Source organism: Mytilus trossulus, chromosome 7, assembly GCF_036588685.1.
Source record: "Mytilus trossulus isolate FHL-02 chromosome 7, PNRI_Mtr1.1.1.hap1, whole genome shotgun sequence".
NCBI classification, from domain to species: domain Eukaryota; kingdom Metazoa; phylum Mollusca; class Bivalvia; order Mytilida; family Mytilidae; genus Mytilus; species Mytilus trossulus.
The window spans coordinates 7,455,422-7,480,997 of record NC_086379.1 but is presented as its reverse complement, the minus strand read 5'-3'; the positions used below and the strand labels follow the sequence as shown (position 1 = coordinate 7,480,997).

The 25,576-nt window shown below is 32.7% G+C and overlaps 1 protein-coding gene and 1 long non-coding RNA gene across 2 annotated transcripts in view; both read left to right on the top strand.

Annotated features, from left to right (window-relative positions):
* Nucleotides 1-25,576, top strand: part of LOC134726795 (uncharacterized) — a 252,490-nt gene that overhangs the window by 112,588 nt on the left and 114,326 nt on the right. The window lies entirely within an intron of this gene.
* LOC134726792 (dehydrogenase/reductase SDR family member 11-like) lies at nt 986-11,267 on the top strand. The gene is made up of 7 exons (XM_063591208.1): nt 986-1,129; nt 3,746-3,949; nt 4,937-5,031; nt 5,612-5,741; nt 6,616-6,705; nt 7,483-7,548; nt 11,097-11,267. Exons 1-7 carry the CDS (start codon nt 1,088-1,090, stop codon nt 11,136-11,138), a joined length of 669 nt encoding a protein of 222 aa, XP_063447278.1. The 5' UTR covers nt 986-1,087; the 3' UTR covers nt 11,139-11,267.

Sequence of the window (25,576 nt, the reverse complement as noted above, 5' to 3'; positions counted from 1 at the left end):
AATGTATTTAGCCTTTTAACTTTTTTCATTCGAGCGTCACTGATGCATTTTTTGTATCAACTGCACTCGTGTCTGGCGTACATCATTTTAATGCTGGTATCTTTTCATGTCTACATACCTTTTTATATAAATTGGTTATTTTGAAAGTGTGTACAGGTAATCATAAACTTCTGAACAAAGAAATTCTTCGGAAAATCTAAGTTTCCCTGTAGAATGTTTGAATTGATTTAAATAAAATCATGAAATCCTTAAAATTTGAGATGTTTTATGAGACCAAAATAAGTAAGAGATCCCAATCAATTGCATGCCACAGGTTTCACACAACATCTACCATGAGTAAAAGACAGCTTCAAATACAAGTTGAGAATATAAAGGCATTCATGTACGAAACAAAATATAAAGATATGATAGATAAAATAAATGCATCCAAAATTCCACATTACAAAGCAAACTGAGTAGGTTTGTGCAATTTGCATAAGTCATCCGATTAGTAGAAATTAAGGTTAGCCAAAGGTTTATAATCGGAAAAATTATGTACATTCCCAAATAATAAATGCAATAGTCGAGCTTTAAAATAACTATTCAAATATAAAAGGAAATATATACTTTCAACTTGTTTCTTATATTCACAGTCAACTATTGTGATTCAAAAGCAAACATAAATTCAGCAACAATCTTTTGGTGACCCGGCAGTGAGCGGTCTTAGGTTCATGTATTGCTTTCCTTTTTTTAAAGAAAGCAACTTGTTTTTCACCACTCACTCGGTTCATATGACTTTAAGCAATGATTGTTTTGATTTTATGGTAATTGTAAATTGATGATAAAAAATATGAAGTATTTTTCCCCTAAAATTGCAGTTTTAAAATGAGAATTAAAAAGTGTAATCAAGTGTTACGTTTTTAAACACCGTCAGTATATGAATGTTTATCTTTAAACGTGTTAAAATAGACGTGTCCGTGACCGACTCAAATTTCACCGCCGTTCAATAATCAGAACAACGGAAAGATGGGCAGATCGAGTTGCTCTTGTAACCGGTGCATCTGTTGGCATTGGTGCCGCTATTGTGCGACAGCTTGTTCAAAATGGTATGAAAGTTGTAGGCTGTTCAAGAAATATCGATAAAATTCAGGTATCGTATTTATATCTTTTAGTAGTCAGCACTTCTGTGTTCACTTGAGTTATCATTGCTATGTTCATATTTATAAATTAACTGTTAACAAAACTTTGAATTTTTGAGAAATCATTGGCTTTTCTACCTAAGGAATATATTACCTTAGCTGTATTTGGACAAACTTTTAGTATTTTTTTGTCCTCAATGCTCTTCAACTATGTACTCTATTTGGCCTTTTAATTAAACAATTTTTGATTCGAGCGTCACTGATGAGTCTTTTGTAGACGAAACGCGCGTCTGGTTTAAACATGTATTTTTTATCCTGGTTTCTTTGATGAGTTTATTTATCATCTTTTATTTTACACACACAACATGTACATGCAGATGTAAATACAACAAACTTATATGTGTGGATTGTTATTGTACATGTCGATCTCGTGCTGAAAACATATTTCGATAACGCACAGGCAACAACCTATGTTTAAAGTAATACATGTATATGTGATAAATGTACATCTATATTATTCTAATAAATAGTCGTGCGAATGAGGTGTTAAAAGACACACAAATTTTATTATTTATCATTTGAACCCCCTTTTATATATTTTTAGTTTATTGTAATTGTATCTATGGAAACATCATGATAGACGTATTTGAAAATTTATGCAATTGTATTAATAAATGATATTCGGACGATAGAGAACGGAAATATAGATAGTACAAGATGTGGTATAAGTACCAATGAGACATCTTTCCATCCAAGTCACAATTTGTAAAAAGTAAACTATTATATGTAGAATACACTAAACATCAATTGCCAATAGCTACAACATTACATTAACAGAGGCAGGAAGAAAAAGCTGTGCATTCAAATAAAAATTATTTTGTATAACAAAAAAAAAATCTTTTAAAAGATTTATATACAAAGAAGTTACTTGCTTTATACCAGTTACTATTACAACGGACGGACTAGTTTTTGTAAGATAACTAATATAACTTGATCAAGTTACATGATAACTTATAATTATCTCTTTAAACCCTGCATTAAATACATTTTTTTTTATTTATTTTCCTTCAACTGTCTTTTATATTTGTTGTTACTTGTTTGCACTCATAAAATAATGTAAGTGTAACAGTCCTAAGGGGTTACAAAATATTGTCATTTCGATTTTACAGTCGAAGGTAAAAGCCGACACTAAACAAATACATGTAATTGCATAAATTTTGCTGAGCCGAATGTATAAATACACAGCCATGAATCGTGTCAATGTGTTCGTTAATATGCGATACTACATTGTATGCATATTCATTTAGCTGTAACAGTCACACGGGGTTCACTTGGTTAAAACACACTGTCATCTGAACTTTTCTAATCGGCTGTAAAACTGTAAACCTACTCCTGTACACTAAACAATTATAATTCAAATCCACATGCAGCCAAGTCCGGTCCGATTGTGTTACTTAAACATGTAAAATACGATTATGTGAGTACCAGCCTTTAGTCATTATTCCTGACCGTTTTGTATTCCTTAAAGGATATTCATGATATTTGCTCCTCTATTTTTCTTATTTTTGTCAGATTTTCGGAATCCTCTTGTTTTATCCATGTATTGCCAATCACAAATTTTGCCCACTAACCTCTTTTTTGCAGAATTTTATAACGTATTGCGTAAAAAACAAATTTCAAAATCCTTGTTATTTTTTCATAGTTTTTGAACCCAAAAAGTGCAAATGTTAAACATATAAAAAATCTAGAGAGAATTATATCTCGCCAAATTTTCAATGACTTATATCTCGAAAACAAGCACACGGACGCACAATTTGTTTCTGCTTCAATTTTGAGTTTATTTATGTATATACTACTAGTATCAATTCATAACAGCACTTTAAAAAGCTTGTTATTTTTAACAGAGTATAGCGAACATCCTTAAATGAAAATTTACTGTCCATCATCACTGGTCATTGTACTATGCAAACCCTTTCTATTCCACAGTATCTATACTTTTTTCTCTCTATCAAGTGATATATAAAAGACACGAAACGACATTTAAGAACATACAATAAATATAAAAAAAGGAATTAGAAATAGAAAAATAAAACCTTTGACATGAATGTGTGCTCATGATATTATCTTTATTCCTTTAACGAATCCACAAATTAAAACAAAATTTTACAATCATTTTATAAAGCAGACAACAGTACTACCGAAATCAAGATCTTAAAAGCCGACCCAGCTGATAATAGGAAATTGTATCTCCAAATGCTCTAATATTGGTGGTTGTACTTCGAATTCACATAATATCAACAATAACGTCATGATCAGTACAGTAATTCATATTCTTGTACAACAGTAAAAAAGGGTTGTTTTATGATTGCCAATGCAACAATTCAACCATCACCACCTCAGAGTTTACATAATACAGATATTAATATGAGTCATAAGCAACTGCAAGACCTCCAATAACTAAGATAAAATCTATACTTAATAGTCGACTATAAAAGGCCCCGACATGAAATATCTGAAAAAATGTGTCCTTACTAACATATATAAATGACAATGCCATAGTACACAAGGACCATTGAGTCGTCTTACTACATTGTATGAATGGTATAATATATTTGTGTTCTATTCAGGCTCTAAAAACGGAATTATCATCTGCCAAAGGCCAGGTAATACCTGTGAGATGTGACCTAACAAAAGAACAAGACATTATGGATATGTTTACCATGATCAAACGAGATCTAGGTGGCGTAGATGTTTGTGTTAACAATGCTGGATTAGCACATGCAGCTCCATTACTGAGCGGAGAAACAAAAGATTGGAGAGAAATGGTGGATGTAAGTTGTAAAGGGAAAATAATTAAGAAACATTCAATGCTGGTTTAAAGACTTAATGGCAGTGTTGAAGAACTTTCATATTTGATTTTGTTTGAACGTTATTTGAAAATAAATTAAACTCAGTGTTTGAAATAGATTCGATAGTATTGGGTTCACTGTCCAAAATAGTTTTACCCATGCTAGATTTTGATATTTTTTGCATAGCTTTAAGTAAAAAAGTAAAATAGCAAACGTACTGACATTTACGGCAACATCTAAAAGGCTAAAACGAATGAAAAACAACTGTCACACCCTTGATTTAGTACATGCATTTTCTCTTGTAAAACATTGTGGATTAAACTCTCACTTGTATGACAGAGATTTCAAAACACTCTCTTTTGAATGCTTCTTTAATCGGCCGTTCGTAGCGACAACTGTTATTTGACGACTAATTAAAATTTGATGTGTAAAATGTTAAAAAACAACGCTTTTAATAATTTCTTGCGTTCGAAGTGCTCTTCTGGATTTACCTTCATCAGGAACTCTCAAAGCCAAACATTTGAAACCCGAAGATGTATAAGTACCGAAACCGTTGAAGAGCTATATGTCAAAAATACCAAAAATTAAAAGCGAAGTCAATCTAAAGCCAACTTTTAGGGAGTTCAAACCTTTGTTTCTTAATAATTTCAAAATTTATAAACGGACAATTTAAGTAAAGTTTGTTAAGTCATGCCAGTACCGAAGTACTGACTACTGAGCTGATGATATCCTCAGTGACTGATAAAATTTAAGGATTTTCTGCAGTCAAAGATGACGTTTTATATATCTTCATGTATATTTATTATTGAATGAGCACGTGTAAGCAATTATCATACATGAAGGTACACTTATAATTGTAATGCATTTAATACTTTCCGACGTCAATCTGATACTTTAAACTCTCATTTTTTTTAACCAATTATCGAAATGTCATTTATAACATAGAATTAAGGTTTTATTAAATTTCAGGTAAATATCATTGGGTTGACAATTTGTACAAGAGAGGCTGTCAAGCAAATGAGGGAAAAGGGCGCGAATGATGGACATGTATTTCTGCTAAACAGGTTTGTCTGAACATATCAAACTTACTTATAAGAAACATTTACCCATTAGATATTTCATAACATGAACATTTAAAGATAATTTGAAACGATTGTTGTTAAATATTGATCAGAAATAATAAAAAAGATCTTTGCAACATCCGAAAAAATAATAAATAATATTTTAGTACTCACTAGATCCTTTTTCATATCTCTCTCGATCTTGCGTTTTGTTATTTGATTTTGCCATGTGATAATGGACTTTCCAAATTGATTTTTCTCTGAGTTCAGTATTTTTGTGATTTTACTTTTTCTTTTGAACACCGTTGTCAGATGTATTTGATTTTGCTGAAGTTTCATAACGAAGTTGTATAAGAAGAGGTTCGTATTACATTCAGTAGTGGATCCAAGAGGTTGGAGGGAGGGGTTTTGAGGGTTGAAACTCCATTTTTGATGATCAATGGTTTTGAATGGAAACATACAGTGGAACAGCAACCCCCTTTAAATAAATAGTGTCTGGATCCGTCCTTGACATGGCACTAAACAGATTAATTATTTATAGAAAAGTTACTCATACTTACTTCAAAATGTATTTTATTTTTAGTATATCTGGTCATATAGTAAGTCCTTTGGCTATTGGACATTTTTATTCAGCTACCAAACATGGTGTGACTGCTCTCGGAGAAGGTATCAGACACGAATTGCGAGAAATGAAATCACAAATAAAAATCACGGTAATTCAACTGACAAGATATAGAGTTTCTTTAACAAAACTATATTAATGTAAAAATAAGAACACGTAGTATGACTGCCATTCAGCTAATGAGACAAAAAAATGACACAGAAATTAAGAACTATAGGTCACCGTTAAATTATAGGAATATATCTGTAAACACTAATTAAGATGGTTATAAATCTATGAACACAGTATGAGTGTTAGTAACTTAACGTTGTTATAAATAAACATCGTTTAGTATTTGCCGGATAGCGGTAAGTGAACATTGGGTTTTGAGTAGTATTTGGGTGTTTTCTAAACACATGATCTGCACTATTCATCTTTTATTAAATTGGTTACATACACTTTATACTATGAGACATTGCACTGCCGGTCGTTCTATTTCTTTATTATGTGGGTCTCATTGGGTCTAAGCGTGACCCTTTATGGTGGGTATCCTGAAAGACGGGATATTTGAGTCCGATTCGTATTATATATACAGATCAATAAATCTTTATACTTATTTTGTTAATGTCTAGATAGTTTAAAAGTCAGGCAATCTGCTATAAGTGTGAATCTGTTGGAAACGGAACGTGCATACGATTAATCTATTTATGATGTTTCAACAGCGAGAAACTACTGTATTTTTATTTTCCAAATCATGCATACTTTTTTTTGTCCGAAACTCAGTGTATTCTTAGATATGATTTATCAAGTATTGACACTGGCGTAGTGCATCTATGTGAATGAAGTTGAAATAAATAGATGAATAAGTATAGGTACTATTTACTGCACTGACATCGAAAGAAATTTAACAATATGAACAATGGCATTGTTAGACTGTTGTCCCTTTGACTTTTGCTTGTGCTTCAATTTAATAATATTTATTACAGTCAATCAGTCCAGGTCTAGTGGGAACAGAGTTTGTACAGAAGATGGTGAAAAGTGAGGCAAAAGCTAAGGAGTTATATGCAAGTATAAAGGTAAGAGTATAACGTTATCAAGTAATAACACTTAAAAGGATACGTGTTTCATACAGTATGGATACATGTTGTCATACCACTTAAAGTATATTAGGCTCTGTGTTGAGGACAATTCTTTGACTGATAATTGTTAACTTTAAATACATTGTGACTAAGATAGTGAGTTGTCTCCTTGACACTCATACAACACCTTTTTTTATAATAAACAAAGGTATTGTTGCATGTTTTCCAAACTCAGTCCATTTACTTTCGGATTATCAATCTGCTGCATAGCAAACATGCTATCATCCTCCATCAAAAACTGTACCTGACGCCATGAAATTAATTATTGCAACAACAGATCTAGAAGACGTGCTTTACCGGAACATAGCTGAAATCACCGTAAACTTCTACTAAAGAATGATCCATTTTATACCAGTAAACGCATCCGTATTTACATACTATCCTTTTTCATACATTGTTTGTCAGGTATATTATGTAAACTGTCAAATACCTTCATTCGCATGAAATACATGCTATTATTAAGACCATGAATTTCGGAGTTATTAATCAACGAAAAATTAATGGAAAATTTTAGAAAAAAAAACAAATTTCATTTGACATCATCTATAAAAATGTTTTTATTTTTGAGTTACTGTTTTTATTATTTCTAATTTACTGTTTGAATTTGTTTTCAAATACTATATAGCTAGTGTTAAGGCACGAATAAATTGGATATATACTCATTATAGACGCATACATAGTATAATTATACTTGGACCTCATACTCTTTTTCAGTGTCTCCAAGCCGATGATATAGCAGATGCTTTAATATATGCATTAAGTGCTCCACCACATGTCCAGGTCAGTATTCTATGCCTTAAATTCTTCAGCACATGCTCCTGTCAGTAGTATATGCCTTAAGTGACTTGCACATGCCCATGTTAGTAGTCTATACCTTAAGAGTTTCAGCACATACTCATGTTAGTGGTATATGCATTAAGTGCTCGACCACATGTCCAGGTTAGTATTCTATGCCTTAAGAGCTTCAACACATGCTCATGTCAGTAGTATAAGCCTTAAGTGCTCTTGCACATGCCCATGTTAGTAGTCTATGCCTTAAGAGTTTCAGCACATGCTCATGTTAGTGGTATATGTTTCAAGTGCTCTAGCACATGCTCGTTTGAGTAGTCTTTGCCTTAAGAGCTTCAGCACATGCTCATGTTTGAAGTATCTGCATTAAGTGCTCCAGCACAGTTTAGTCGGCTAGGTTTGAAAGAGGGACAAAAGATACCAGAGGGAGAGTCGAACTCAGCTCCAGCACATGCACAGGTTAGTCGGCTATGTTTTAAGTGCACCATCACATGCTCAGGTTAGTAGTCTATGCCTTACGTGCTCCAGTAGATGCTCAGTTTGGTAATGTATGCATTACGTGCTCCAGCATATTCCCGGGTTAGCAGTCTTTACCTTAAGTGATCCAGCACATCCACAGATTAAAAGTCTATACTTTAAGTGCTCCATTACATCCTCAGATTAGAAGCCTTTGCCTGAATTGCTCTAGCACAAACTCAGATTAATAGGCTTTGCCTTAAGTGCTCTGGCACATGCTCAGGTTAGTTGGCTGTGCCGTAAGTGCTCCAGCACATGCTTAGGCTAGTAGGCCACGCATACAATACTCACGCACATATTCAGTCTAGCAGTCTATGCCTTAAGTGCTCTCGAACATACAGAGCTTAGAAGTCTATGTCTTTAGTACTACATTACATGCCCGTACTATATTAGTCTATCCATTAAGTGCCCCAGCACATGCTAAGGTGATCAGTCTATGCATAAAATGCTTCAGCACTGGCTCAAGTTAGTAGTTTATGCCATAGTGCTTTAGCATATGCTCAGGTTATATTTTAGTAGGCTATGCCGCATGTGCTCCGGTACATGCTCAGGTTAGTAGTCTTTGCCTTAAGAACTTCAGCACATGAAGGTTTGTATAGCCGTTTACCAGGTTCAACTCACCATTTTTTCTTAAAATGTCATGTTCCAAGTCAAAAATATGACAGATGTTATTGCAAAGTTTTTTTCTATGTTAGGGTTCTTTTTTCTTTACTTCAGTGTTCCTGTTTTTCATTTGTTTTCCTTTTATAGTTGATGTGTTTCTATCGGTTTTTTTTCTATTTTGTCACCCGTATTTGTTTCCTCTCATTTGATTCGTGACCTTCAAACAGTGAATGATGTAATTTTATCATCTAGGCCACTCTAGTTAAATGATGTTCAAATGTCATGAACGAATTCCCAAGATGCAAATGAGGCACAGAACAAAAGAAGGGAATCGCATTAACTCAAAATTGAGCGATACTTGGTGCGTAATTAGCGAAAGCGTATCATGCGCTTCAGATAATATCGAATGGATGATAGTGGTGGCATGCGATAAATTAAAAAGTGTATTGTAGGTTAAGAATTTGTATTTAATATGCCTGCATGGTCAAAGCTTTCGTTTGATATTCGGTTTTGCAATTTTTAAGAAGTTAAATTCTCATCTTAACATGAATATATGGTTTTATTTCATATGTAGTAATCTGTGTACATCCATAGTCTATAAATGTTTGATGTGTTTTCTATGTTTACTTTCATATTAACGTTTTATAGATATTAACTTTTGTGCTATAACAATGACAACAATGTTTTCATGGATATACCATTTGTTTTATGTGTAAAAGTTTCTAAGAATGCTCGGCCAAATAAATGATAAATTTTACAAAGCTGTTTTGTAATACACGAACACAACTAGTAAATCATAACAATTCCTCACTCTTTTCTAGGTCATTGTTTATACCAGCGATAAAACAAATAATCATTATTTACGAACAATAACGAATGCATGCACTACCTCTGTCATTGATTCCAGTCCAGTCTCCAGTCGTTTTAATATCATGCGATTCCCCTTGTTTCAGTTTGTGACCTTGATTTGTTTCCTTCTTATGGATTAATGAGTGTTTGTAAACAAGAAAATAAAATTAGTGGTTTAGGTGGCATGGGTGTCTTCCTCCATCTTGGATTGTAAAAAAAATGATGCAGGAATACAGATATTTAATGTGAATTTTCATTCATAAGAACCAATTTATCAGAATTTAACATAAATAGAACAGAACATAAAATATTAATATCTTTGCAAATGTTAATTATTTATTTTTTTATTTTTTTAAATTGGCATTTTAAACTCTAAAACTGTGCATTTTCTGAAGGATTATACATGGAATTTTCCTATTTAGTATTTTAGACGGACAAACCTACGGTGACCCTGTCTTTTCTATTTATATTCTCAAAGCAGTGTCTGAAAGCTATCTTTTCTTGAAGTATTTAACAATTCTATCATTTTGTTTAGTTTCTAATCACAAAAAGGCGTTTTTTCCTGTATAATCCATACAAAATGTGTCATTTTGTCCCGTCCTGTAGCTTGAGAAAATTCGCAGTCACCTATCACTTTTATTATATTTTCCAACATGTATCAATATATACTACCTTTTGGCAAAGTATGAACAAATCCTATTATTTTTATTTTAGACTCCAATACCACCTTAAAATTACCAATTGTTTAAGTTTACAATAACAAACAAACACCAATAATGTGAATTAGGAAAAACGCAATTTAAATTATTGGGCAATGAGAAAACAGTTTGTATACTGAGCCAAAAAAATTTAGCAACAAAAATGTGAAATTTTATTTTATCACAAAATCATAGTTACATATAATTTAAATAATAACAATCATAATTATGACACGTCAGAAGCTACATGAATATTTATCACTCACATTCATGGGGATTTTCTTAGTATGGAGCATCAGAGGGCCAAAATGCAGAAATGAGTAAAGTGTTATTCAAATCAATTTCTTAGCCATGTCTTAAGTGTACCAATGAAAAATTAGCAGACACATCAGCAGCTGCCCTTAGTCAATGCACTACTTTTGTGGCCGGAAAAAAATTGTCAATTGTCACTTGTTGACGTAAAGCTAAGGTAGCGCTCCTCCCTTGACAATATATTTTTGGGTCTACGTGATATCGACCTATCCTGTGCAGTTGCAATTTGTCGATATCTGTTTGTTAGTCTCTATGTGTATGTAATTTTCCTACCAATGGTGTGTTTTTGGACGTTAGTGAAAAAGAAATGTTTAATATCGTTTTAAAAGTACAGGTACAGAAGGTAAAACGTCAATTACACGTGCCAAGCTGAAATGGCGCGAAATCAATCACCAGGAAAAAAGAACGACTGTTTTATATAACAAGTAAAACTAAAGATTATACCAATGATGTTTAAATATTTTTTTCCAGAAAAAACAAAAAAAAATTAAAAAAAATTGGTGCAAATTTGTTTTGGCTCAGTTTACATAATGTTATATGTTCTTGATGTATTTTTTACAGATACACGACATTTTGATGCGTCCAACAGACCAAGTCAGATGATAGGTTACTAAAATCTTTTATAAAACAATGTCATTTAATTGTTATTTTCATAACGTTCTTGCTCTTGCCAATGTTTTATTATGTTTAGTTAGTAAATGCTACTATTAGTTTATATCGCTTATTTAAATAACCAAATTTAGAATAAACAGCTATATTTAACATTGCAGTTCTTTTTTGTTTTAGTTATACATTTTAAGAAGCAGAATAAGGCGTAAGTCATCAAATGGCAAAATCAAAACCCCAGGGCCTGAAGTCATAAAACTTTGCTCAGTGATTGGAGTACAAAAATCGAAACATAAAATCCGACATTTGATTGGTTGGTTTAAAGGGACGTGTTTTAAAAGTTTCCAACTGTTTTTTAAGTTCATTTATACTGCTTGTGTTTGTGACGTATCTCAATATTTCAACCTTGATAAATCCTTTTTTAAAAACACTTTTTGGGTGTTAGTTGTAGCTGTGCAGATATTGAAATGTTTTAGTTGGTTTGATATGGGTTTTAATATCTAGTATGCCTTCGTTAAAGAATCTTTTTCCTTTGCATATGACAGTGTCGAAGAATATTTTTTCATTACGGGAAAATTCGAAAGTGAACTTCTAGTGCTGGTGCGCATTGTTATATATTGTTATTAGTTCGCGTATTTCCTCTATAGGTCAGAAATATATATGTAGGACTCGGAGATCCGATGGGGACACTGAAGTGCGATATTACTTTCGGTAAAGTGTGATGGTGTAGCAAGACGTTTGAATATTGTGACGTTTTTTTTTGCCAAATATTGAAAAGACAATTTATGCCGAGGGTAGAAAAACTTCATTGTTTTTGATATTTCAACATTAAAGCAAACTTTCTGAGATTAAATATATCAATGACGTTTCATGTCAGTACAAAAATTCACAAAAGTGCCGACTGAAGAGCTCGGGGGGTTACAAATGTAGAAATTAATACATTGGTGTGTTAAATATTGCAAAAGTTTTTTGAAAGTATTGCTTTTTTCTTGGTGTTCACAAGACTTAACAAATCTTAATGTTTTCTAGGAAAGGAGATATGTAAACCGTACCATTATTGCCGTAGTGTAAGAGTATAAAGAGTAGAAACACTGAGAGAAAAAAATCAAACAGTGAAAAGCAGTGAAATGGTAGAAATATAAAACAAAAAACAATGAAATATAATTAAAACATAAATAGAACGGATGTTTCATATACTATATGCACTTATATTTTAACTCGAGCCCACTAGGGGGTTGTTGAAATTTTGTTTGAGTTGTCTTTAATCATCTTAATTACAGTATTGATACACAAATATCAAGCTATTATAGAAGAAGAAGAAAAGACAGTCGTTCCATTATCTTCGGGGGAGTTCATTTCCGTTTTTATTTATATATATTTATATATTAAGATGTCATAAGGTGAAATTTAAAACCTAGGACCAACTATAATTAACTAAATTATTTTATTTCGCGTGGTTTAAGGCAGACATTGTTATTAATATTAATTGGTTTGTGGTATATAATCAACTATTCTAGCTTCAAGTGACAGAAATCAAAAGTCGTACTTGATTAAACATGTGGCAAAGTATAACAAAAGCAAACTTTATTATTGTCACTGCAATGTTATTATTCCATGGTTGTTCCATATACGTTTCGACTACTTCAAAGCAATTAAAGAACAGCCGTTTTTTTGGTATTGTCATTGTATCTTAGTCTCAGTAACTGCGCCTTAGGTCTGAAATTCTTTTATCACAATACTCTTGTTTTTTTGTTAACTCACAAGGCCTTACATTCCAATACAAGTGTTTGATGATTCAACATCTGATTGGTGGAACGATAATGTCATCTCTTATACAGACTTAAGTGATATGCATCGAACGACTAAATGCTACATTCACAACACAGGAAGGACTATTGGTCATGGTATCTAGCAATTAAGGAGTTTTCTTTTATTTCATACTTAGTCATTGCGTTGCTTTGTTAAGATTTGGTTTGGCAGCAATAAATGGACCAGTACCATGTGACCCTTAAAATACTACTTCTACAATGTTGTTATTTTCACATGACATTCTATGCTTTGGTATTGTAATTGCAATAATTTCTTGTTACATTGTTGTACTGTACAGTATGATTTATTCCCAAAAAAATCTAGAGGCAAATGGCATGACAGATAGTCAGATCGCAAAACAAAAAGCTAATGCCATGAGAACCCGTACACGTAATTCTAATGCAATTGGTTTGTAACGATAATTTCATTGGACGTTCATAAATATGTTGAGGGGTTAGATTCCACGTTCTAACAGTCCGTAACTAAGAAGGCCACCATTTTGAATTCCATTTTTAATTTCTAAAAAAATAAACAACATATTCAGATTTTGATCCTCAACATATTCTTTTTATCTATATTGAAACCATTCTGAAGCGTTCTAAAAGTTAACATACGTTTAGTATTCATGTTTGACATCCAGAATAAACACATGACGTCACGTGCACATTGTTTAGATGCTAAAGACAATGCAAAAGTTTCGACTTTTTCATTTATGTCATTTTTAGCCAAAATATTTATTAAATGACAATCATTTTAATAGGTGACATTATAATGGAAATAACTGTATTGTATTTTAAGCTTGGCCTTCGTAAAACTTGATTTCACTGTCGCAAATATTCGTTTAGCTATCTCCGCTCCGCATCGCTAGGTAAACTCTTTTTGCGACAGTAAAATCTACGTTTTACGAAGGCCAAGCTTAAAATACAATACAGTTATCTCCTAATTATGCTTGGTTTGATAATTGCTGTTTCTAGGGTGTCTGATCCACCAAGAAGTGTGTGTTTTATTTGTAAATGGGGAAAACATCTTCCATAGTAGCTACTCTGACATTGATCTTTAACAACTTTTTTCTGCTTTAGCAGATCCAGTTATATACCGTTAACGGATCAAGAAGTATCGTCAACATCTTTGTTGTAAATATCTGAAGAACAATTTTGTGACCAATTCTTCAGCCGTATCTTAACATGTGCCTATTGACTAAAACTCATGCAAGCATGTGTGCAGTAGCTTCAATGACCATCAAACTGTACACTGGACGAGTCCATATTCTATTTTCCTTGAAACATAAGGTATGAAAGGTTATAATTGCCACTATTTATTTTATTTTTGAAAAAAATTGCACGTAGAAGATACTTTAGAGCATATTCCTGAGAAAGAAAGTGTCCAATTCAAACGTTTGAACAATTCATTTTCCACAGAAAAATGCCAAAATACATTTTACGCACGACTTTGTCAGGTAAAGTTATTGTTTATTATAACAAAAACATATTTCAGTTTCATTAAACGACTATAACTCCAATAAAACCCAACTAAAAATAAGTCAGTAGATGAAATTAAAATATGTCCGATCTCCCTAATTTTTGACCTCACAAAATCTTGGTATGCATGCGCACTATAACTACATCTCAAGCATGAGTTACACGTTTCACAATGTCGTATCAACTATGTAAAAATGAAAGTGTTTATTATGATTTGTATTTAATTGGTTCAAACATGTTTTGAAAATAATATATGGTCAAATTTCCTAGATCGTTTTGTATGAACAGGTATGTTTGCAATATGTTGCTGCCGATAATTAAAATAAAAAAATACACTTTTTATGTTTTTTTAATTAATTGTCTGTCATTCCTTGGTAGGATAGAACCAACTTAATCCAAAAGTACTTCAGTCATATATTTCAAAATTCAGTGTTCCAGCTAGGATTTCTAAAGGGCAGTGTGCTAATCCTGAAAAAGGACATTTAACGCGTGATATGATAATATAACTAGAGGCTCTCAAGAGCCTGTGTCGCTCACTCTGGTTTATGTACATATTAAACAATGGACACAGATAAACTCATAACACAATTGTTTTTGATGATGGTGATGTGTTTGTAGATTTTACTTCTCTGAACGTTCTTGTTGCTACAATTATCTCTATCTATAATGAACTTGGCTCAGTAATTACAGTGGAAAATATTATCTGAAAATCTACAAAAATTTATGAAAAATGTAAAAAAAATTACTATAAAGAGCTATAAATCCTAAAGGGGTCAACTGATCATTTCGGTCGTGTTGACTTATTTGTAAATCTTATTTTGCTGAACATTATTGCTGTTTACAGTATACTCTATCTATAATATTATTGAAGAAAATAACCAAAAACAGAAAAATTTCCTTAAAATTACCAATTCAGGGGCAGCAACCCAACAACGGGTTGCTCGATTCATCTGAAATTTTCAGGGCAGATAGATCTTGACCTGATAAACAAATTAACCCTAAATACTTTGGTTTTTGAGTTATAAGTCAAAAAATAAAAACTATGTTCTATATTTAGCCATAGCGGCCATCTTGGTTTGTTGCCGGTGTCAAAACACACATTTTTTTAAACTACATACCCTAATAATGATTGAAGCCAAATTTGGTCAAGTAGTTTCAGAGGAGAAGATTTTTGTAAAAGATTACAAAATTTACGAAAAATTGGTAAAAAATGACTATAACATGTAAGGGCAAAAACTCCTTAAGGGGTCAACTGACTATTTTGATCATGTTGACTTATTTGTAGATCTTACTTTGCTGAATATTACTGCTGTTTACAGTTTATCTCTATCTATAGTAATTTTCAAAATAATAAGCGACCTTGAAGTTGATCTAAACATTTCAGGGCAGATGGATCTTGACCTGATAAACAATTTTATTCCATGTCAGATTTGCTCTAAATGCTTTGGTTTTTGAGTTATAAGCCAAAAATGCATTTTACCCCTATGTTCTATTTTTAGCTGTGGCGGCCATCTTGGTTGGTTGGCGGGGTCAAACTATATACCCCAATAATGATTGTGGCCAAGTTTGGTTCAATTTGGCCCTATAATAACAGAGGAGAAGATTGTTGTAAAAGCTAACGCCGGACGCCGGACGCCGGACGCAAAGTGATGAGAAAAGCTCACTTGGCCCTTTGGGCCAGGTGAGCTAAAAAGGGCTTGTTTTAATAAAGATATTAATCAAACATTGTGTCTATTCTTAGAAATTACTGTTTATACAAGAGCTACATCATTAGCCCATATAGAACTCTGTCTTTCTACTTTTTAGGCTGAAAAACTTGTGAATCATACAAGTTTTAAAATCATTACTTGGCACAGTTAAGCTTAATATGCAGCATGTTTTGAATGGTATCCTGCTTCATTCTAATTCTGACACACTTCACCTGTTTAACCTTTCTACCTCTGCTGTGCTTTATGGCAATACTGCACAAAACAGCTGTGCTCAATAATGCACAATGTTAGGATATGACAACTTTCCCCATAACTCAAAATACCTAAACATATATATTCTTCAGCAAGAAGAATGTGGACATATAAAAAATCAAAAAATTAAATTTAAAGATCACACGAAGATCAACGGAATTGAATTACAATTAAAATGATCTTTGTGTGATCTTTAAAGGAGTAGGTCCGGTAAGGACCGATTTTGGCCTCAAATTTTTGTTTCATCTGACGAAAGATTTTGACCACTTTTTAAACACTTAAGTGTCTATTTCATTTGATTCAATTATTTTTTTGTGAAAGATTTTAACTCATTTAGTCATAAAAAACGATCCGATTCAAGCTAAAATATGAAAAATCTACCAAATATGCGAAAAAATGTCACTTTTCAGAGGGTTTTTGTCAAAAATGAAAGTGGCCGCATCCGTGTTCATCCTCAATCTTTTTATAAGTTATGTATTATCATCAAATACAACTTACATTTTAATATTTTGGATGAACACGAATGCGGCCACTTTTGTTTTACACGGAAACCGTCTAAAATTTAACTAAAATGCTTGAATTTTGATGATTTCAGTAATTTAGCATGACTTAATGGTGCTAGTACTCAATATATGTGCATTGTATTGCCAAAAAACAGCCAATATTTAAGTAGCAGAACCATTCTACTATCCAATTAATAACTTAAAGTTTACATTTTAGCAATTTTGTAAAACTTCTATATTTTGGGGCCAAAAAGGGCTCTAACCGGTCCTACTCCTTTTAGAATGTTTCTTTACATTGGCCAAAACCTTGAAAGCTGCCATCTTCAATTTACTACCAATAATGTCAATCGCGAAAGACACATTCAAAGTGGAATGCAAACGCATAATTGAAATATAACCGATAATACGTATACAAGGCCACAAAAAAAACCAATGGACAAACAACAGTCACAATACACAATATATAAAACTTAACACTGAGCAACAACAACCGAACCAAAACCAAGTATCATGTGCGTCAGAAGGCCGAAATTCTATAAATAGGACCACCTTTACTTAATTTTAATGTAGTTATGTTGAACTTCTGTTTCTTGGTAAAATTAAAGAAGTCATCAAAAAGGAATGTTTCCTTGTTACATATTTACCTTCATTTGCCATTCTCGTATTTGATTTCAACTTTTAACATTTGGAATGTTCTGTATAATGAAAGGTATAACTATCCTTCTTTCTTTAATTTTTTTTATGTAACCTTAATTTACTCACAGTCTAGCCAACTTCTTTTCGAGAAAGAACAAACACATTCCCGACAATTATTTATTTGATATGATTTAATTACTTGCCATCACCATTAAAACAGCACATCTTAAACAAAAATGTGTTAATAGAACACGGATGCCCCAGTCGCACTATCATTTTCTATGTTCAGTGGACCGTGGAAATTGGGTTCAGATCTCTGATTTGACATTGTAATTTCAAATATCATATTATAGGTCACATGTATATTCAGTTTCACGTTAATTAGACTTCAGAACAAAAACCACCTTGACCAAATAATTTAAACTGAAAAAAAGCCTTTAATCTGAAATTCTTTTAACCTGAATAAAACAACTTAAAACTAAAGTGGTCGAGCGGATAGACTGGTGACCGGACGCTCTAACAAGCGAATGATCGCACAGCCAAAACACCATAAAACACATAATGCATCTAGGTTGGTCATAAGAAGGTTTGCTGTACTTTTATTCCATTCTCAATTTTATTCCATTCTCAATTTTATTGCTGTACTTATTCATTTAGGACTATATATATATTTTATTTGGTATGTGTTATTGTGAAAATAAGAGAGCTAATCAATAGTCTAGTTTTGAAACCAATGTTTACCGATTGTCACCTTTGTAAACAATCAACAAAGAAGCATGCATATTTAGGTAAGCATGTTTACAACATGTACAATGGAAAACCGTTTATTTGGATGACGGAGCAATGTTTACGTTTGTTGATTTCCATTTAGTTTTCCCTTTCGCTCTTGCCTGTTGCAATCTACAGATTTTAACGGGAAAGGTCATGCTCTGGTAACTGCATAGAGAGAAAGCATGCCGGCGAATTGAGGGCTGGAAGGAGGCAATTAAAAACGTAAATTCCTTCTATATTTGAATAAATTAAAAAATGTTTTCAGAAAAAAGTTGATGTATATAAGTTTTATAATACAATTTAAAACTAGCTAGTCATTTAGAAAAAAAAGCATGCGTCTTATTTTTAATTTGAAGTTTCATATGACTTTTATGAGCCCTAAGGTTGTTTATACCATTTTAATTTTTATTAGTGACAATAAAATGATAGTAGATCATGATCCAGTTCTACCAATGCCAAGCTATAGATGAATATTTAATTATAAATCACGTGGTCTATATAAGACATTTTTATGGATTTTCATTAAGGTTGAGGAATTTAATCGCTTAATATATCAATTGCGTATACTTCAGCTAAGATCAATTGATTATCATAGATGTGCATGGATAACTAAACATGTGGCAAAGTATAAAGATAGCTAATTTTGTAGTTGTCACTGCAATGTTATTGTTCCATGGTTGTTCCATATACGTTTCGACTTCATCTAAGGAATTAAAGAAGAACCGTTTCTTGGTATTGTCCATGTACCTTAGTCTCAGTGACAGCGCATTGGGTCTGGAATTCATTTATCACAATATTTTAGTGTTTATGAACTCAAAAGGCGTTGCATTCCAATACCAGTGTTTGATGATTCAACATCTAGTTGGTGGAACGATAATGTCATCTCTTATACAGACTTTATTGATATGCATCGAACGACTAAATGCTACATTCACAACGCAGAAAGGAATATTGGTCTTTGTATGCAGCAATAAAGGTGTTTTACTGTATTTCATACTTAGTCACTGCATTGCTTTGTTGAGATTTGGTATGGCAACAGTCGATGGACCAGTACCGTGTGAACCTAAAAGCACTACTACTACAATGTTATTATTTTCACATGACATTCCTTGCTTATGTATTGTTGTTTCCATAGTTTCTTGTTACGGTGTTGTAATATATAGGATGATTCGTTTGCAAAAGTTTATTCAAGCAAGTAGTATGACTGAAAGCCAGGTCGCCAAAAAGAAAGCCATTGCTATAAGAACACGTAAAAATACTGTTACACTGGGGTTGATAGTTGCTGTATCGTTAATGGCAGTACTACCACGAACTATGCTTGTGTTTTATTTTTACATTGGGAATACATCTGCTATAACAGGTACTATTACGATGATCATCAACAACTTCTTTATTTTGTTAAATCCTGTAGTAGATCCAGTTATCTACGTCTTACGGATTAAGAAGTACCGTCAATATATTGGTTGTAAATGTTTGAAAAAAAATACTGTTTCGGATTTAACTAACTCGACAGCCGTATCTTAACAGGTGCGTTTAGACTAAAACTCTAATGTTTGTTGAAATTTCTCAATTTTTCATAAACTATAACATATATAAACATATTTGTTGTTTAAATAATAAAGTTTGAACTTGTACAACATTTTTCTGTTGTTAAATCTTGTGATTATCTTGAGTTATCTACGTCTTACGGATCAAGAAGTACCGTCAATATCTGCGTTTTACATGCTCGAAGCTTCAATGTTCATGTTCATGTTGTGTGTGTATCAGGTGAAGAAAAATTAAAGCCCCCGAGATTATCACCAACACAGTAGCCAGTACTTCGGTACTGGCATAAGTACAGATGTTGTATAATGAAAATTTGCTGTTACATTTCTTTTGAAATTATTTAGAATTAAGGATTGTATCTCTCTTGTAGAAAGCTATGATTCCTTTTCCTGTTTTGACTTGTATATCCTATTCAGTTTATTAAATTTTAGACACTGAAGAGACTTTGATTGTCAAAATGCACAGCTGGTGCCAAAACAAATGATACAGTATCTGTATTACATTTTGTGGCATATTTATCTGTCGATATCGGGATATAGGTAGTTAGTCGGATCTTAACATGTACTTGGGATTTACCGACAAACTACCGGTATGGATAAAAATAAACAAACAAATGTCGAAATGTTCAGGTCTTAATTAAATCTGCTTATGGTAAGATGATGCAAGCATACGATTTTTTTGCGTCTTACACTTGGACAAGCAAATTATCTTTAAATAGTTAATTAATGTATTTTGTAAAAAACGTTATTAATGAGATATGAAAGTCAAGTGGCTCGAGCGTTTACCTGAAGAAGTATTAAAAATTTCAAAGAAATATTTTTTACAGTGGTTTAGAAAAAGAGCGACGAAAGATACCAAACGGACAGTCAAACTCATAAATCCAAAACAAACAGACAAACAGTAGTACACGTGACATAGAAAACTAAAGAATAAACAAAACGAACCCCACCAAAAACTAGGGGTGATCTCAGGTGCTCCGGAAGGATATCCTGCTCCACATGTGGCACCCGTCGTGTTGCTTATGTGATTACAAATCCGGTAAGTAGTCTACTTTGGTAGCTAACATTCATGAAAGGGGAGGGGATTGTAACGTTCATTAGTATTTTGCAAAAACGTGTTTTTGGAAATATCAATATTCTACGAACCACTTCATAGTTTGTCGCATAAGCATATTTGTATTTTCGTTGCATTTTGTTTGCAATTTTCTTTTTGATTACTGCGGCACATCCTCAATGTTTTTTTTGTGACGTCTTACGTTGTAAATCTAAATTTACCATTTTCTTATACTGACGATTAATATATATATAAATAAAAAAAAATGGTGTCAATAGATTGAAAAATAGAAAAAACGGCTTCAGATACATGAAATATCATTTGAAACACGTGATCGATATACCCAATGAAATCAAAAGAATGCTACACTATATATAATATTTAGTTATATATTACGAATAACAAATGTTTCGTGATTTGTGATTAGATAGAAGCACAGAAATGTCAGTATATATATCAAGGGAACTGCCGGGGGTTTATTCGACCATTTTATTCCCAATTGGATCCCCGGAAACGTCATCATAACACTGATTACTATGTTACGTAGCCAAAAGTTAAACAGAACACTAAGGAATGCTAGACGTTCACAGAGGGAAGAAATGACGTGAATCAGCCTAAAATACATTTGTAGTACACATGCACGCAATTTAAATTTTAAATACTTTAATTTAGTATTACAAGTTTTTTTTTATAAATTACTACATACACGGAAAAAAAAATTTCAAAGCAAATTATAGAAACATTCACGTATGCTGAACATATCAGAGTTGTATTTTTCATTATAAATGTTGTAAGAACAAATCTGCAAACACATACAAACACAAAAAAGGAAATCGAAAAACCTATTTAAAACATTTTCTTAACGTACAGATTGTTGTGCCTAATAAGGCTAAAGTAAATGAAGACCACAGTAGTATAACGAAAGTCAGCAATAAATTGAGAGAAAAAAATCCAGGTTCCTAACTAGAACTTTTCTATGCCTGGGATAAGAAAATCCGTGGAATTTAGAACAATTCCTACTATTGCAAACAGTAAATTAATAAAACTGACCATATAATTGATGTTCATGTCAAAACCGAAGTTGTGACTAACCACAGAATGAAAACGGACACAAAAAGCAAATGCCTGTGATAAGTTTTTGTAAACATTCATAGTTTTGTAAACAGGCAATTTAAAAAAATAACCATATGGTAGATATTCATGTCAACACCGAAGTTTTAACTAATGGGCTGCTAATACGCTCGGGGACGGGAGGATCAGCATCCGCTGAACTAGCAGACCTTACAATGTTTGTTATTCTTGAAAACAATTACAACGCTTTAAACACAGACTCAAAAAAGATTATGACTTCCAGATTTAGGGATGACGGCTGGGTCACATGTAGGACTCGGAATCGCGATGGTACTCCGAACCGCGATGGTCGCGCTGAAGTACGATAGTCCACGCTGAAATACGTTGCTCAACACGCTGAAGTGCGAAGATAACATTGTACATGTTGTAACTTGTTGATAACCACGATGAAGTGCGATGGTGGTTACCCTGAAGTGCGATGTTCTGCCATAGACACTGAATAAAAACAAAATGTAAATGATTTGTAAAAATAAAAAAAGCAGCATTAAAATTTTATCAAAAATAGCTTCTAATTTCTGTTCAGTTCAATTCAAATAATATAAAATCTTGATTTGTTTCAATCTTATTTTAAATTGTCATTCTTCGATTAGTATGCATTAGTATTGAATCAGAAAATATGGTGCTAAAGGTTGAAAAATTATTCAGCGTGTAGGGCTTTATAAAAAGTAAAAACACAAAAATACCGAACTCCGAGGAAAATTCAAAAAGGAAAATCAAAAATCAAAAGGCAAAATCAAAAGTCCAAACACATCAAACGAATGGGTAACAACTGTCATATTCCTGACTTGGTACAGGCATTTTCTAATGTAGAAAATGGTGGATTGAACCTGGTTTTATAGCTAGCTAAACCTCTCACTTATATGACAGTCGCATCAAATTCCATTAAATTGTCAACGATGCATGAACAAAACAAACATACTCAAAGAGTAAAAATGTCAATATAATAGCACTTGTAACGTTTTCCACCAACAACTTTGATATTTTCCAATAAGCAGCTGTGGAGAATAAAATAAATTTGAAAATACACTTAGAGAACAGTCGTGTTACTTTCATTCTAACATTGGAGACAATTACTTCTGTAACCACAATACAATTAAACCTAGAGTGAAGGTCCTATTAAAAACCAGGATTTATCTTGGAAACTAAAAGATCATTATATCAAATTTATTATGCAAAACATTGACAATACTAGTAAGTAATTTAATTTTTGAATTGTCCACACAAAATCCTGTGAAGCAAACGTGAAGAGGTCAAAATTAGTATTTAGACCAAGTTATTTTATTTGTCGTAAAAGGGTTTGAAGTTTATTTCTGAAAACAGTGGTAAGCTCATCTGCAAACCATGTTCAACATTAATCTGCTTTGTGCCACATGACATGCCGCCTGACATAGTCTAAAATATTTTGTATTAACTCCACATACACTAGTCAAAACTGTTGGGACTTTCATTTACAAAACCCATCCTCCTGGCTGGGAATTCATTTTGTATTTTCAGTGACGCTTTTTTTGTTAAACGTCGCAATATTCAAACGTCTTGCTAAACCATCACACTTCATCGAAAGTAACATCGCACTTCAGTGTCCCCATCGCATCTCCGTGTTCTACATATATATTTCGAACCTATAGAGGAAATACACGAACTAGTAACAATATATAACAATGCGCACCAGCACTAGAAGTTCACTTTCAAATTTTCCCGTAATGAAAAAAATATTCTTCAACACTGTCATATGCAAAGGAGAAAGATTCTTTAACGGAGGCATACTAGATATTAAAACCCATATCAAACCAACTGAAACATTTCAATATCTGCACAGCTACAACTCACACCCAAAAAGTGTTTTCAAAAAAAGATTTATCAAGGGTGAAATATTGAGATACATCACAAAAACAAGCAGTAGAACTGAACTTAAAAAACAGTTGGAAACTTTTAAAATACGTCCCCTTAAACAAACCGATCAAGATATCGGATTTCATGTTTCGAGCACGATTTTTATGCTCCAATCACTGAGCAATGACTTCAGGCCCTGGGCTTTTGATTTTGCCATTTGATGACCTACGCCTTATTCTGCTTCTTAAAATATATAACTAAAACAAAAAAGACCTGCAATGTTAACTATGTTATAGATATTTCATATCTTTTGGACAGTTTTGTGGTGTTTCGTAAATTATACCATAGCTTGTATTGAAATCCCCGGCATTAACCTCACGAGACGAAACTATGGTATAATTTACGAAGCACCACAAAACTTTCCAAAAGATATGAAATATCTGTTTTAACCTATTGTATCTTTCGATGTTAAAAATTGTGTATTTCATATAATTTTGTTTGTTAACATCGAAATTATTTTAATAAGAATCTGTAAAATAACCCTTTTCGGACCTTACACTTAAGGCTCCGCCTACTTTTTAAAACTTGCACGGTCTTCAGAAACAGCGGGTATTCAGTTTGAAAAGATTTGTCGACAGCGATGGACCAATCTTTACAGTGGTGACGAAAAATTGTTAAAGATGTTCTTGATAAGGACACAAGAACTTTCTAGTACAGATTGCTGATATTTTGGAAGATTGCTGCAATCCCACACTTACGTAAAATTGAACTACATAGGGTAGGTTTTTTAATTGTATTATTTGTTTTCAAAATGTTCGAAATGTTTTAATTCTTTTATATTAATGATTTTGAGGAAATTAATTTCACAAGAATATGTCTGAAAGTTTGTATGAATTATTCTACTTTTAACTTTAAATAAGAAAGGAGGGTGCAGGGGTCCTTATCCCGCAATCCCAGGCTCTAAAACACGAAATCCCGAATTGCCGGGCTAAAAAACATGAAATCCCGAGGTCCAGAAATTCTAAAAAAAAGAATTTCCGGATTCCGAAAGGGTCGATCCCGAAATCGATTATCCCGAGCTTAAAAACACCCGATCCCGGAGTCCTAATAAAGGTCCTATCCGCCCTTGCCCATGGCGTACATTAATTAAATTGGATTTCGAAAGGTTCTCGATCAAAATCATTGACATCCGACGATATAATTAAAAAAAAATCGCTCTTCTAGAGCTGGAATCATATATATAAAATACATATTTATATTTCTGTTAAGAGTAAATAAACGCTAATTAATTTTAACGGTCAAACATAGAGTATAGCCTCATTAAACGTCTATATGTCAGCAGTGTTTAATAAACCGGGTGTGGATCAAACACTTTTAAAGTGAGTTTGGGGTTAAAGCAAGCCAACATTTGAAAATATTATCAAATAAGTTATGTGTTTACCATATTGTAAGTTTTTTTAAAAGGGGCATGCTACTGCCCCCACTCCCGAAAACAAATCCCCTATAAACTAACCCGCCTTGCCCAATAATCGGTTAGATGTGATTAATGTAAATGAAGCTGTACAGTGGAACCTAGAAAGTTTACCATTTAAGGTGGTATGGGAGTCTAAAATGAAAATGATAGAATGTGTTCATACTTTGTCAAAATGTAGTATAGTTTGATACATGTTCAAGAATATTATAAAAATGATAGGTCACCGCGCATTTTCTCGAGCTAC